The 16,884-nt window shown below is 41.5% G+C and overlaps 1 protein-coding gene across 5 annotated transcripts in view; it reads left to right on the forward strand.

Annotated features, from left to right (window-relative positions):
* Positions 1-9,888, forward strand: part of LHFPL2 (LHFPL tetraspan subfamily member 2) — a 153,898-nt gene extending 144,010 nt beyond the window's left edge. For all 5 annotated transcript variants that reach the window (XM_032847883.1, XM_032847877.1, XM_032847870.1 and 2 more), the window contains one exon: positions 7,405-9,888. In XM_032847883.1, coding sequence (XP_032703774.1) covers positions 7,405-7,661 — 257 coding nt within the window. In that variant the 3' untranslated portion in view covers positions 7,662-9,888. The remainder of the gene's footprint in view (positions 1-7,404) is intronic.
* The last annotated feature ends 6,996 nt before the right edge of the window (positions 9,889-16,884 follow it).

Genomic DNA, 16,884 nt, shown 5'->3' on the forward strand with positions numbered 1-16,884 from the left:
AGGGGCAGCCTCCTGGCATTATGCTGTAGTGAACTGAGCTGGCTCAACAAAAACTGGAGTGCAGGCTAAGCTAGGTCCACATCCCAGATCTCTGAGTCACAGGGTAGACCCAAAGGGAATCAGCAAGGGGTTCCTAAATGAGTCAGTGGCTATTTCAAAGAAATGAATTGAACTCTTGACCTCTGTTATCCAGAGTTAACTGTGACACACCCATCAGGTTTATGGTGCTAAGACAAAACTGCCATATAGACTAAGAGAAATCAAGTTTTCTGTCCTCAAGGGGCTCAGAGTCCTACTAGGGTACTGCTCTGTCTCAGAGCTGAGTATAATAACTGGCACTTAGGTAACTCAGTAAATAGTTGTTGAGTAAGTCTACAAAATTAACAGTGTGATGAAGAACTGAAGAGAGAGAGGGTAGTGGAAGCATACAGAAGACCATTCTGGCAGAAGTGGTGACAAATGTTTCGCATGGAGGGGACACCTGACTTCGGTGAGGGGGGATAATTCCAGGTAGATGAATCCCCCAGGGGTCAGCATGAATAAGAACCCCGTGTTCAGGGAATGGGGATTGTGTGACCAGAATCCTTGAGTGTTACTCACCCATGTGTGTTTAAAGCCTGTGAAACCCCACATCAAGCCATTCCTGCACCCCCGCTGTGGCCACTTACCGCTGTGCTTGGAACCCAGGGCAGGCACACAGTATACAGTCAGGGGACTCACCTCATGGAATTACCGAATTGAAACCCAAATTTATCAGAAGCTATTAAGCCTGCTGTCAGCTGTCTGCTGTGCACTCACTCTCCAAAGAGATGAGGATATCTGATACCTTTAGAGTGAGCTTCTCGATTATAATCTAGTGAAGGCTGAGTGTTGGGTCCCTCACTGGGAGCTTCTCCCCAGGATGACAGTAGCAGTATCAGCTGGCCCTGTTTTCTTTGTGTCCTTAGAAGAGTGCTTTGCAAACTGAGGTCTAGTTAGTCTTTGCTATTTAGTCTGAAAGCCTGTCTGAAGAGGAAATAAGAATTTTTTTTTTAAGGGGCGCCTGGGTGGCTCAGTGGGTTAAGCTGCTGCCTTCGGCTCGGGTCATGATCTCAGGGTCCTGGGATCGAGCCCCGCATCAGGCTCTCTGCTCAGCAGGGAGCCTGCTTCCCCCTTTCTCTCTGCCTGCCTCTCTGCCTGCTTTGTGATCTCTCTCTGTCAAATAAATAAATAAAATCTTTAAAAAAAAAAAAAGAATTTTTTTTTTAAGATTTTATTTATTTTTATTTATTTGAGAGAGAGAGATCATGAGCAGGGGGGAGGAGACTCCCTGCTGAACAAGGAGCCAGATGTGGGGCTTGATCCCAGGACACGAGGATGATGACCTGAATCCAAGGCGGGTGCTCAACTGACTGAGCCATCCAGGTATCCCAGGAAATAGGAATTTGATGTCCAAAGATCCACTTATTATTCTTTGGGACAGGAGCCAGACTTTAGTTCTCACATTTTCAGGCCAGGAAAAACGGCCTCCTTCTGTACTCCTGGTGGGTGACCCACAAAAGACAAGAAACTGTGCGTCCATTCCCTTGGCCAGCTGGAGGTGAAAGAGTGATGATTGCGTGGTTGATCTGGAGGGAAGGAGGTGATGCTCTAACAGCCAGGAAAACACTGTGAAATGGCCATGGAGCCTTTCCTCATTTCCTTCACAGACTGAAGAGCTGTGGTTCAGACTTGACTCCTCCCATGCCTGGTATCTCAGGAGGCTTGAGATGGTCATCTTCAGACCAAGTAAAATACTATGTGTTGTATTCAGGAACTCCTAGTCTTTATAAAATTGGGTGCTTGGCAGGATCACGGAAATGTTTATCTTCCTACCTAAGGGATTTGCTTAAAACTTAGATTTGATGACATTACTTCATTCCAGAGCTGTAGCAAGAAAATAACCTAAGATGTACAATTTTGTGGTCTAATTACAGGAGTCAAAAAATGTGGACCACAAAGCAAGAGGACTAAGACTTTATCTTTCTTGGTATTTTTTTTTTTTTTGAACCTTCCAAGTTTTAGACACCGGAAATGCTATAAAACATAGTTTCTGCCCTTTTGGAGCTCATGGAGTCTAATTATTTTAGTTAAATCCAAACCACATGCTTAGGTTGTCCACAGAGGCTGAAGATTCCTGTGCAGTAAGATTGAACTGCCGAGAATCTGGGGTTGAGTCTGAAAGCTCCACCCAGGCAGGGGAAAATGTTATTAAAACTGCACAGAGACACGGGGGGCATTGCATTGTGATAGCTGGTGTCTAGCTCACATGGCCAGCCTCATCGAGGTCAACAGGACTGTGTGTCTCCAGCCGGTGGTGGCATCTCAGGTAGTCCAAGTAACTATCAGTTCTTCATTTTTTTTTCTTTCCCAGGTAAGGCTGTCATGCCCACGTGACCCCATGATGAGCAGAGGGTACCTTCTGGGGTGCCATCCCAGCAAGTAGACCCATGGCAGAGGTTATCACAGCTCTGAGTCACTTACTGTTTCTTTCGCTGGTGACGATTTTCTTTGGGCTGTGGCCAGTATCACTCTCCCTGCTTTCCTTCCTCCTAGCTGGGCCAACTGTTGCTTAATCAGGCACATGGGAAGAGATGCCCGTCAGAAAAGCCAAAGCTGACTGGCCAAGTCGCTTACTTTGTCAAGGATGTCCCCCTCCCAAAACAATACTGCATTAGGGCAAGGTGGTGGAAAGACCCCAGAGACCATTCACTACAGGCTGGCCTAACTTCAGAAACTACTTTTTTAATAAGTACATAGGAAGATCAGACCATTTTCTGGCTTGGCTTCTATGTGAAATTTAATCCAGAGCACACTTCACCTTCCCTTTGGTCTCCAGCTGTAACCCACAACCACGCTGAGAGTCCCTGAGTATACTGCAGACTGAGAACCAGAGAAACCATGCTAAGTTTGTAGCAGACTTAGTATGTTCTAATGCCTGTTGTTTGACATGCCTATTTAAGACTTCAGTTTTGTCTCATTAGTTGGTGTCATTAATCCTACTTGGAATTCAGGGCACAAGTTTGCTTCTAAACACTGGGATTCAGAGCCCTGGAACAGGACAGTGTGACAGACTAAATCAGCCAGCTAAGAGTCTCTCCTTCCTTTCCTGCTGACAAATCTCATTCTCATTGATTGGTATCTGTCAAGTTATTTTACTGGTTTTCACGGGGGACACTGTGGTTTGGAGATTTTATTATGGGTTTAACTCTGTTCCAAGCCCTCTTCTGAGTACTGGCATTAGAGTGGTAAATGCATAGTACAGAAATCCCTGCTCTCATGGAGTTTCAAGTCTAGGATAGAGATGGATAACCAAAGATGTAAAGCAGGAGGTTGAACTATAGGATATGTCCATTTTTATAGGTCAAAAATGGTCAAATATTGCAAGCTTCATATGACTCAAATATATTGTTGGTCATAAATGCTAAGGAGAAATAAAGCAAGGAAAGGGGGAGGAGGTAGGTGATTGAATTTTAAGTAGAGTGGAATGGAAGACCACCCCTACAATGTGGCATTTGAATGTGGCCTAAAAGCTGTCTGGAGGGAAAGTACTGCAGGTGAGAGAAAAAGCAAAGGCCCGAGCGCGGCTGGTACTGTGTGCAAGAAAAGTTCCCTAGCTAGTAGAAGGCAGGAGTGGAGAGCACAGGTGAGAATGGCAGAGGTGAGTTTGCATAGGTAATAGCGAGCCGGATCATAGGGCTTTGAAGGCCATGAGACAAAGAAAAGATTGGATTTTACCCTGAGTTGGGGAAATTTAATGGTTTTTTTCTTTTCTCACTTTTACTAAGAAGCAAAATTACTCTGTTCAGGTAGTGTTTGATGACTAAGGAATGCTTATTAGGGCCCAGGAACTACCACTGCCCAGGCTGCTCATAAGCTGCACTGGGCCTGAGAGCAGTGGAATCAGGACGTTGCAAGGTAAGGACTCTTGCAGTTGCTGGAAAGAAAACCTGAATTGTTAAACTTACTGGAATTCCTTCAGTAGATAGCCTTTGTCTAAATACTAGAAAGATGAAAAATATTTTTAAATTATTTTTGCTCACCTGAAGGCCCACTGTTTTTTTTCTCTCACTGAAACGTATGTCTTGCATTTTCATGGTGTCAGTGGTGTTAATGACAACTCTGCTGAGTGCTGGGAGGAGAGGTCACCAGCTAGAGCAAGGTAGACAGGGACAGTTTCCTCCCTCTGACCCACTGACCCTCTGCAGATTTGGAGAAGGCAGTCTTGGTGTTTGTCTAGGTTGGCTGCCTGTGTATCAGCACAGATCACGTCCACTGGGGCTTGCAGACATACTAGCCCACATTATTACCCTCCCACATGGACTGCCCTTGTGGGCTTATAAATATTCAAGCTGAAGTTTTGGACAAACTCTAGGTTATTGAAAGTCTCCCTGCTGTCCTTATTCACAAATTAATTGGCCAGTAGCTACCATAGGATTTTAAGATGGGCTGAAGCACCTCAGGAACCTTGGCTGAGCTATTAGAAAGGGGGACAGCCAGGAGTGCTGAGCAGTGGTGCTGGAGTGAACGTTCGTGACGGTGCTGTGAAAAGCAATCTGATGTTGTGAAAATAAGGATGATATTATTTTAAAACTGCCTACTTCCCGGAAGAGTCTGAGACAGCCAAATTAAGGTATTCTGAGTGTCCTATGACTAGCTAGATCCCAGCTTGGGGAACAGAGCTGCTGGGGGACCATATACTCCATGCTTTCTGTCTTTGGTCCCAGTCAAATTAAAACACATTAATTTTCGGGGCACCTGGGTGGCTCAGTGGGTTAAGCCTCTGCCTTCGGCTCAGGTCATGATCTCAGGGTCCGGGATCGAGCCCCACATCGGGCTCTCTGCTCAGTGGGGCGCCTGCTTCCCCTTCTCTCTGTGCCTCTCTGCCTACTTGTGATCTCTGTCAAATAAATAAAAATCTTTAAAAAACATTAATTTTACTTATTGGGCTTAAGTCACATAATACAAATGATATGTACAATATATTTTTTAAAGATTTTATTTATTTATTTGACAGAGGCAGGGAGAGACACTAACCCACTGAGCCACCCAGGCACCTCATGTACAATTAATATTTAATTGGAGACAATTTAAATATGAATCCTCTGATCTTTTTAAAAAGTGTTATTTATTTGAGAGAGAGCACAAGCAGTGGGGAGTGGCAGAGGGAGAAGCAGGCTCCCCGCTGAGCAGGGAGCCCGACGTGGGACTCAATCCCAGGACCCTGAGATCATGACCCGAGCTGAAGGCAGATGCTTAACCAGCTGAGCCACCCAGGCACCCAACACTCTGGGCTTTTAAAGGGACAGACAGCTAATGCTCCCTTGACTGGGACAGGCACCAGAGCTTGGCAGGAGAGGCAGTGAGCTAGAGAGTGCCTCTGAATCCTTCCAGAAGTCCCAGGGATGCTACCTTGCTGTTTCCAGGGTGGTAACTGAGGACCCGAGGGCGGAGACTACCAAAGGGCCATTTACCTCGGTTGGGTGAGGTTTCCTAGGGAAGGAGATGGGAATTAATTAAGCTTTATCATATGCCTTAGAAATACAGAAGAATTAGCTGAGTAGATTTAGATCTCCCCAGCTGAGTAAGATATGTTCAGATGGAGAAGAGTTTATTTTTCCAAGGATATTAAATTGTAGCTTGGGTTCTCCCCTCTCCCCAAATTATTACACCTTTCAAAATATACCCTTAAAACAGACCTGATATGCTTACTCATAAATGGTAAACTTTAAACTGCTTGTGTTTATATACGGGAGTGGTCTGCCAAAGGCTTTAACCTATTACCAGTTGCTAGTCTATGTTCCAGTTTTGTTATGGCTGTTACTGTTACAAACTATATATGTTTTTACACACTTTAATATCCATAACCATTTTAGGAGTTAAGGAGTAGCCAGTTTTACAGGTGAAGAATCATACCCAGACAAGTTAAGAAACTTTCCTAAGGTCACCCACTTCATAAATGGCAAGAGCTTGGATTCCTTACCTCAGAGCTCTTAACTACTAACCAACCCTCTCTTAGCAAGTCTGCTGAAACCTTGCATATTCTAGAGTACCAACACATTCTCCACTGGGAGTCTAATTCTTGGGGGAATTAGCTCCATGCTCCCAGTCATTTCTAACAGCACCCCTCTGGGATGCCTCAGTCAGCTGTCCTTTCACTTCTGACCCTGGAGTGCATTTCCCTACCTGCTGCCCAGCTCTCTGACCTGTGCAGAAATAAAGGATTACAGGGTTAGAAAGACTTCTTTTTGGAAGCACTCTTCTTCAGACAGTGAATATATGAACCACTTCCTATATTCCATCCCTTTCTAGAAAGTTCCTTAAGGCAATTTGGGAAGTAGGGAAAATCAGATCCAAAATCAGATCTGAACTGCCAGGCCTGGCAAGAAGATGCCATTGTAAGATGAAGAGAGCTGTGATCTGTGGACTGAAACCCTGTCCTGGATCATCCTTCAAGCCTAATACTACCACAGGTTCAGTCATGTTCTTTTTGTGGGAGCGTGCCTGTAAATAACTTTGAAGCTTTGGTGTGGTAAAACCTGGAGAACTTCAGTAAAGGTGGGAAAAGAGAGAATTTAGAACCATGATTAAATTAGGAGGATAGAATTGCTGCTTCAAGGTATCTAAAAAAACAGCTTTTGTGGGGGGGTAATAAGTTAGCAATCTTGATTTATATTAGGTGTCATTTTCTCCTGCCACATAAAATATAAGCCATCCTCTTACAGCTGTTCCAGCACAAAAGCAGCCATAGGCAAAGTCCATAAACATATGGGCACGGGGTACATCTCAATAAAAATTTATTTAGAGGGGCACATGCATGGCTCAGTCGGTTAAGCATCTGCCTTTGGCTCAGGTCATGATCCCAGGGTCCTGGGATTGAGCCCCTCTTCGGGCACCCTGCTCAGTGGGGAGCCTGCTTCTCCCTCTCCCACCCCCGCTCCGCTGCCCCCTGCCAAGCTTGTGCTCATTTGCTTGCTCTCAAATAAAATCTTAAAAGAAAAACAACTTTATAGAGCCCGGTCCACATTTCACTTGTGGGGGCCTTAGTTTGCCAGCCTCTGCCTTAGACCAAAAGGGAAATGATCACTGTGATAAGAGTTTTGTGGGAAGAAATAGTAACAGGTTTAATTTGCTTTTCTAGAAGACAGACTATTAATGGATTCACATTCCAACCGCCACCAAAGAGGCTAGATATACCACTATGAAAATGATGGCCATTTCTTGATTGGGTCAGATTAGTTGCATGGGACAGTCCCTGATGCTCCTACCCCACAGATGCCGCTGCCCAGGGCGGGGGAAGGAGGAGGAGCAGTTCCAGCCTCTCCGGTTACTCGCTGTATACCGTAAAGCCAGGGGGTTTCACCTGTTTTCTCTCCTGCCTCACAGGTTTGTTCCTGATCCTGGGTCTGATACTCTACCCGGCCGGCTGGGGCTGCCCAAAGGCCGTAGGCTACTGTGGACACTATGCGTCAGCCTATAAGCCCGGAGACTGCTCCTTGGGCTGGGCCTTTTATACTGCCATCGGGGGCACAGTCCTCACCTTCATCTGTGCTGTCTTCTCCGCCCAAGCAGAAATTGCAACCTCCAGTGACAAAGTACAGGAAGAAATCGAAGAGGGGAAAAATCTTATCTGCCTCCTTTAGTTTGGAAGAGACCGACATGCCATTTTCATCCTGGGTAACCTTGTGAAACAGTGCTCCTCTGGTTTCATCGTCTGAGTCAGGTGAAGAACTAGCCTTTATCTACCAAAGCCTACATTCCATGGCCCCAAGCCTTAACAGGACCAGTGCGGGGCAACGTCCAGCTAAGTGATTGCACTCAAGGGCCGCAGTTCAAACTCTCAGAGGTGGAATATGAAACTACTGCACGAACCCTGACACACAGCTGACAAGTCTGTCCGACTCTATCTTCTCCCGGGCTCATAAAGGAGAATGATCTAAACCATCAAGGCAGCAGTTCGTCTGGTAACAGGAGGCCAGAGCTACATGTGCAGTTTATTCTGAGATGTATTTCTGCCACCAGGGTGCATGTCTGTAAGCATCCCTGCCTCAGAATGAGGTTTTGGGGTTGGAGTTTTGGTCTCCTCCTAGTTGTTCTTCTGAGACTAAAATGAAGATTGCATACTTACGGGGGATAGCTTATGTGCTCGAGGGCATAATATGACCAGAGGGGTCAGCAGGTCAGTGTGGAATCCCATTGTGGAACGTGCTCTAGGCTGAATTCCGGGGTAGGGTTGGACTGACTGAACGTCTCTCCAAGATTTTAGAAATCTGAGTAAGGGAAGAATAAGGACCGATATGATCATGGGAATGAAAGTCAAAAATCCTGCTAGGGAAGACAAATTCATTGCACTGCCCAGCAGTCAGGCTAGCACCAGTACTGGTCCAGTCTCCTTGTCTAAAGGAGATCCTGTGTTTTTCTCCTAGGGTTAGGATCGAGCTTTGACTGCCAAAAGGAAGCCTCACCCTGTTTCCTCATTCCAGGAACAGAGGTCTCCAAGCCAACTGTGGCTCATTCAGATGTTCACTGGGAGAACTTACCAGAATCTCAGCACTTGTGGGGAGACCTTCTCCCACTGTTTGGTAACCATGTGGTAGTCAGTTATATTTAAACCCCAGCAGTGCAGAATGACCTTCTTTGCAGGAAAAAAAGGAGCTAGTCATGGGAGTTAAGTTTCTCCAGTTACTAGTGCTATTTCTGAAAGCAGACTGCAGCATTAAATTACTTCAGTAGGTGAGTTGCATCAAACCTTCATACCCAGAGAAGTACAGAGTAGAAATTTAATGCAAAAACAAGAGTGCCTAGCACCTGCCTATGCCTCTTTACAAAAAGAATGGAACACCACTATTAAAAGGGATTCAGAAACTTAAAATCTAGTTTCTATGAATTGCCAGTAAAATTGATTCAGAAAAATGGTATTAGCCACCACCTCAAATGTACTTTGGAATGATCTCAGTGGCAAGAACCTAGCTGGTATTACCCAGAGCTTCAGAATTGCAGAATGATATAGAAACACTCCTTACATAGTGTAAGCAAGTGGAGTGGACCCCTGAGATTTCTGGAAGAATTAAAAGTACTGGACTATTTGGGCTTGTGAATCTATTCCCTGAGAGCTTGCTGTGTGTTAAAAGCTTAACAAATAATGACTTAGTACCTTCTTTGGGTAAGGTATTGTATGCTAAGGGCCACCAGGCACAGAAACCAGATTCAGATTTTACAACACTGCCCATAGTGAATCATATCCAGGCTGAGTCTAAAACCATGCCTTGGTGCAAAACAAACAGTTGCTTTATGTGTAGATGGAATGGGGCAACTGAAGTTTTATTCCCTTCTGGCCTTTGGCCTATACCACAAACCATCTTATCACACAGATTAAGAGCTAAGGGCAGGAGGGGTGGTGGTGTAGAACCAGGCCTTAATTGGTTCACCATTCTTAGACCGAAGTTCAGAATAAGCAAGATTTAAGTCCTACAACCTTGTTCTGTTTTGTTTTGAAAAGAGGAGTAAATAGCCTTATAGCAGCCTACTGTAAGGGCTCAGGAAACATTAATCCTAACACCACACAGAAATAGGGTATGGAAGCCGAAGGACAGGGTTCCTATCCCTGCTGTGTATTTTTATGCTCTAACCAACTTCCAGTGCCCAAAGTCACTACTTTTTAACCTTTAGCAATGATTTTCATTCCAAAAAACAGCAGCCAAGGGGGATTCCTTTTATCAGCAGATTGGCTCCAAAATCAGTGTTAGGAAATGGGTTCTCTAACTCCCTTTTCACAGACAAGTTAAAGTCCTAAGCCCTGAGAACCTTCTGAGAATGGCCATCATCTTTACTCCCAGACTGCTCTTTGGCTAAGGTGGTGGTGTAGCTCCAGAACACCTGATAAAACAGTGGTCACAAGTGAAAACGTTACTTCTCTTGGCCAGAAGGAATTCACCCGGCAGTGTTTTTATCTCATTAATCCGAATGCTACAGACAACAAAGCACATGTACACGCATCACCCCAAACCACTACAAAGTACTTAAACACTGACTGAATTAAAAGCAGAGCAGAGATGGAATTTCTGTAGCAGAGACAGAGTAAGAACTAATGTTGGACCTTTTAAACCTTCCATCCGTTAGCCAGGCTTTGGGAAAAATGAAACCTTAAAATCGTGCTAGTCTACACCAAAACTCTATAGCTCTTTAAAAACCACTGAATATGAGGAATGTATTAGACATAGGTTAAATAATTGGATTGTTGAACCACATTTCCCTAATAAATATCAATCACCTAATCACCTCAATCCAAAAATTTAATACACCTGGACCATTACTACTACCAGAAAAGTCTTATTTATTTTTGCCTGCATCTGCGCTTAAAGTTTTGTGATGGGCTGGGCTTCTCAATGAACTCCAAGAAGGCAGAGATACTTGCCTTGGATTCTGTGGATTTCTTTTAAACCTGTGTGCTAATTCAACAATTGTTACATTGTGTAAGGATTTTTGTATAGTTTTCAAACATCTGTGGTGTAATGATCTTTGTTAAACATGTAAAGTGCCATAGCCTTTTTTTATGTGTAGCATATTTAAAATATATATATGTATATTATACATACACAAGTCTGTGTGAAAGATGTGCAATAACAGGTGTATGTATGTTTTGTTTTTTGGGAAACTGGACAGGAGTCAGAACAGGGATTGTTTCTGTTTTGGCAAAGGAGAGTTAAACATTTTTGCCTTCATGGCCTAGTCATTAACCCATAACAATTTAAATGCTACACAAACCGATGTGAAGACAAGACTGGTATGAAATCATTGATTCCTGGGTCTAAATTAAAATAATCACTAGATTTATGTGAAAATTAAGCCAGCACCAGGCCCAGTTAATGCTAGTCTTTCATGTGAAATGTGAAGCTGCCACATTGCCTTTTCTGTTAGTGCAAAACTAGTAGCTGGTACATAATCACTAAGGAGCTTTTTCTTAACATGCTTTGATAGACCACGTTAATGCTAGACCACTATTTAAGGGCTGATCTCACACCTTCTTCGCCATAAGAGTCTGGCTTAGAACAGACCTCTCTGTGCAATAACTTGTGGCCACGAGAAATCCCTGGCCTGCATTTGTATTTGGGCAGCAGTGACTCCCAAGGGCCAAAAGAGTTAAAGGCCTTTATGACTGGGATTTCTTCTGAGACTGTGGTGAAACTCCTTCCAAGGCCGGGGGGGTCATTAGGTGCTTTGGAGGAACTCAGCATCACTTGATATTCAGTAGCCACTTGAGCCAAATGGAAAACTGTATGTACCGCTAATGGACTCAATTTGAGCCTTCAAATTTATGGTTATCCTATTATATTGTAAACTAAATACATTGTTTGTCTAGCATTGATTAGGTTCCTGTGCATATGTATTTCACAATGCCCTCCCCTCCCCAGATTGGAATTAAACCAGATTTTGGAAACTCATTCTGATTTTTTCAAGTCTAAGTATATTGGTTTCAACAGAATTACATTAATTTTCTCAAGAAAACACCTAAAAGTCAACTTTTATGTTAAACACTTATATATAATATTAACGATGGGGGAAATGTTCAGGTATTTTAACTATTCCATTCATTAGTTATATATCTGTATCTATATATCATAAGGTTAGCTTTAACTTCAAGTACCTATTTCTTTCTTGGAGAAGCATCAACATAAAATGGGGAGGGAGGAACTGTCAAATATTATACAAATATCTTAATTTTGCAGTAAATTTAAGAACTATGAAAATGTTTCCAAGTATTAAAAACACTTTTCAAAGGAATATGTATAATAGTGACAAAGAAAAAAGTCAGCTAAGGGCACAATCTCTTCCAACAAAAATACCGAAATTAAAAGCCAACTGTGGGGCAGGTGCACATCCACCTTTCCTGAAGGTAATCCTCCCCATAGAAAGCCTCATTGAGAAGCAGAATTCTACTTTAGACACTCAAAGAGAACACTAATAACACTTCTCGTAAACTCTTGTTCAACTCTGCATATCCCATGAAGCACTTACCTGACAGAATAAACAAAAATGCCTCTTTCAAGGGCCTGTAACCGCTGAAACTACTTTTATGCTTTGTCTTCTAAAGCTACCTGACACCTGCTAAGTTTCTAATAGAAACAAAAACTAAAAGCTGACAAAATTATCCAAATCCCAAAAGAAAAAGTTTCTGAAAGAATTACGATATAGGTAGTCCAAGCAAAATCGGAAATTTTCACTTGCTTTTTCAGCTATCACATCTTTAAACCAAAAGAGAAGGGACCCTGGCTTTACATGTCAGCAGAGGCTAGAGAACCCTCACATGTGCTTCCCATTTCATCCCTAGTTTTTACTTGGCAATTCTGCTACTGGATCAACTTGCCATGATTCATCTTCCCTGGAACACTGCATTCAACTTACTCCTAGCTCTCCTTAGTCTTTCCTTAACATACAATGACTTAACAGTCTTGACTATTGAAAAATTGGACATGTATTTTAAGTGGGTTATTTCAGTAGTTTCCATTAATTCACTACCTTTTCAACTCTCAAACACTAAAGAATAATGGCATCAAAACCAACATGTAGCCTACTCTTCAAAGCAGCAAGAACCAGTAATTGTCTTTTCTTTCAGAGTCCCTATCAAGCAGCTTAATCATTGGGCTGAGGCCATTTAGCTGCTGTCCCTACTACTATCTTCTTCTTGCAGCTTCTTCTTCACCATGGAGAGTTCTGCAAGATAAGTCTTTAAGCTGAGGTACACAGGATGTCGATAAAAGCATAAATAAGTAAAAGGAAGCAGTAAAACCACATGGGAAGGAAAAGCCAATCAAGTAACATGTAGATATTAGCAGCTTTTTGGCTTTATATAGTCAGATATCCTGAAAAATCTAACACCTACAAGGCAGGCAGTCAACCAAGTGCCTCTGGGGGAAACCACTAGGACATTCTCAAGAGAAGAAAGCTTGAATTAAGGCAGGCGATGGTGAAGACCATGAGATGAATTAGAGATGCTGTGGAAAAAGAATGGACAGTTTGGTGACTAGTTAGAAGTGGGGGTGGGGGGGGGGGGGTGGGGGGGGGGGGGAGGGGTGTTATTGAGGGTGGGAGGGAAGGAAAAGAGAACAAAGAATCCAGAATGATTCCCAGGTATTTAGCTTGGGCAGACTGGGTGGAAAGTGATGATATCACCCCAACATCAGAAATCAAAGAGGAGCAGAAACAGTATAAAGGTGGAAAGGTTCAGCTTAGGCTGCCAGAAGTCATGTGTGCAACCTAGAATATACTGTGGAGAGAAGACCAGGTTAGACAAAAAGATGTGGAAGTCATCAGTATGCACGACAGAAAGAGTTCTTAATTACTGTGTATTTTCTCTGTGCACATACTGTGTTAAGCACTTAATTCATTTATTCATCAAAACCCAATGAACAGAAAACTATCCTCATGTTACAGATAAGTTGCTACTCAAGTAACCAAACTAAACTGAATTTGCCCTAGATTAAAAAGCTAGTAAGTGGCAAAGTCAAGGCTCAAAGACAGGTCTGACACCCAAGTCTCAAATACTCTCAAATAGTGGTAGTTTCCTTGTACCTAAACTGAACATGATGAAAAGGCCAATACAAATCCTGGGGCAACACCCATGAAGTCTGCGTAGTTAAATCTTAGAATAACTTCTATGTACAACTCCAAAAAGACCACACACCGTAAGAGGACTACGGATGAAAACTGCTCTTTCCTCCCTTTCAGAGAAAGACCTCATTTTTCCTACCTTTGATGGTGACACCCTGTCTCAACTCACTCAATCCTGGAAGTGCCACTAAAAAGTCATCAGGTTAGGATATATGACTGTGGTTAAACAGACGATGACTGGATAATTATTATTTTACTATGAATAATCTCTCATCCAGGATAAGCAGCTCTTATTAGCTAAAAAGCCTACTTTTTTAACCTAATAGTTAACCTAATAAAGATTTGACTTCAACTAAAGTTTCTCCAAACATACACAAAAATGCCAAAGACTATTTGGTAATGGCATGGCAGGTACTCACCCACATGCTGTAGAGCTAGGCCTTGGTGTAGAGACTTCAAATACAAACTGTACTTTTTTTCCTTGGGTACTGATTTTTTTCCTAGGGTCCACTGTCCCTAAAGGTTAGATATGAATTATGGATATGAATTTTGGATATGAATGTGGAAAGATGGAAAGGGAACAGAGTTGGAGAGAAGTGATACCATGGATATGATGGGGCAGAGGCAGCCCCATATGTAGCAGGAGTCAGAGGACATGGGTCTAGCTGCTCCTTCACCACCGTTCACTGAATGACTGGGATAATGTTCTAATCATTTATAAAAATGGGGCCCATAAAAGAAATTACAGCATAGGTTTGGTGTGAGGATTAAGTGAGATATTAAAGCAGTTAGTACACTCTCTGGTATAAAGTTCTCATTAAGTGAAAGTTACTGGAAGAAAATTAAAGAGAATGTTCTGTCTGCCCAGACTGTCATTTACTCTCACAGATTAAGAGTTGTGCTAAAAACTTACAAAGAATAACATAAGTTGTTGTTAAAACCAATCTAAATTTACCAAGAGAGGCTCAATGGATTGGCTACCTGAGACCACCATTTCTTTTTCCATCCTAATCATCTTTAACTTAGTGCTTTCAGGAAGAGAAAGATTTCTCTGTGGATGCAGTATATGTGGTCACTCCTATTTAGCAAAACCAAAAAGATAAAAAGGTTAGGGTTGACTTAGCCCATCATCTATGGGACACCAGAATCTAAGAAAACAAACCCGATTAATTGTCAAAACCTAACGATGGCAAACATGTTCCTTTAGAAAAGGAACATGCAATATTTGCAGAGTGTGGATAGAGAAGCCATTTCAGACAACATGGATGGGGCATAAATTGATAAAATTTTCTGGAACAATCTGGCAGTGTACATCAAAGGTCTTTAAAAATATGGTTGTTTTGGACACCTGGTGGGCTCAGTTGGTAGAGCATGTGACTAGATCTTAGAGTTTCAAGTTCAAGCCCCACACCAGGGGTACAGTTTACTTAAAAAAAAAAAAAAAAATGCCTACGCTTTGACCCAACAATTTGTCCTAGAGAAAGAACAAAAAGTCCCAAACTTAAACAGTACATTCCCTGATAAATTATTAACACATAAACCTGAAAATCAGAACTTCATGGAATAACAGTAAGAACTAAAAACAATTAGCAAAATGGCAATAAGTATATAAATACCAATAATTAATTTGAATGTAAATGGACTGAATTCTTTAATCAAAAGATTTAAGAGTGGCTGAATGTTGGAATAAAAAAACAAAACCCAATTTTATGCTGTCTACAAGAGATTCACTTCAGATGTAAGGACACACACAGACTGAAAGTGAAGGTATAAAAATATCTCCCATGTAAAAATAACCAAAAGAAAACTGGCATAATAATACATGAGACAGGATAGACGTTAAAATAAAGACACTAAAAAAAGACAAAGGAGGGCATTACATAATGATAAATGGGTCAATCCAACAAGAGGACATAATATTTAAAAATGTTTATACACCCAACACACAAGCATCTAAATACAAAAGCAAATTACTAACAGATCTAAAGGAAAAGAGAGACAAAACAATATATGCAATATAATAATAGCAGGACATTACAGGAGGACATTCAATGAATAGATCATCCAGACAGAAAATCATTAAACACTGGCCTTGAATGATACATTAGACCAGATGGACTTACTAGATATATACAGAGCATTCCATCCAAAAGCAGCAGAAAACACATTTTTCTCAAGCGCACATGAAACATTCTCCAGGACAGATCATATGTAAGGTTACAAAAAACAATTCTTAATAAATTTAAGAGAACAATTCATATCAAGCATCTTTTCCAACCACTATGATATGAAACTAGAAACCAATTACAAGAATAAAACTGAAAATTCACAAAAGTGTGGAGATTAAACATTGTGAATTGTGAATAACCAATGGGTCAATAAAAAATCAAAAGAGAAATAAAAAATATACTGAGATAAAAATGCAAACACAATACACCAAAATGTATGTGATGCAGCAAAAAAAGTTCTGAGAGAGGTTCATAGTAATATAGGCCTACCTTAAGTAACAAAAAAATCTCAAACTATCTGATTTCATACCTCAAGGAACTAGAAAAAGAAGAATAAAACAAAGCCCAAGGGTAGAAGGAGGAAAAAATAATAAGGGAAGATATAAATGAAACAGAGACTAAAAAGAGAAAAGATCAAAGGAACTAAGAACTGGTTCTTTCAAAATACAAATGTAAATTGACAAACCTTTAGCTAGACTTATCGAGAAAAAAAGAGGGCTCAAATACATAAAATTGGAAGACTTTACAAAGATAACCTCAGAAATACAAAGATGTTAAGAGACTATTATAAACAATTATATGCAGATAAAATGGACAACCTAGAAGAAATGGATAAATTCCGTGACATACAACCTTCTAAGACTGAATCATGAAAAAAAAACAGAGAATCTGAATAGACTAATTACTAGTAAGGAAAGTGCATCAGTGATCAAAACCACCAACAAATCAAAGCGTAGGACAAGATGGCTTTATGGGTGAATTCTACCTAACATTCAAAGAATTAATACTGATCATTCTCAAATTCTTCAGAAAAAAAAGAAAGAAAGAAAGAAAGAGAAAAAGAAAAAGAAAAAGAAAATGAAAACAAAAACTGAAAAGGAGAGAATGATTCCAAATTCATTTTATGAGGCCAGCATTACCCTAATGAATCTTAGATAAGGACACCACAAGAAAAGAAAATCACAGGACAATATCCCTGATAAACATAAATGCAAAAGTCATCAAAAAATACTAGGAAACCAAATTTAAC

This window comes from Lontra canadensis, unplaced genomic scaffold, assembly GCF_010015895.1.
Source record: "Lontra canadensis isolate GAN:19392208 unplaced genomic scaffold, GSC_riverotter_1.0 scaffold4, whole genome shotgun sequence".
NCBI lineage: Eukaryota > Metazoa > Chordata > Mammalia > Carnivora > Mustelidae > Lontra > Lontra canadensis.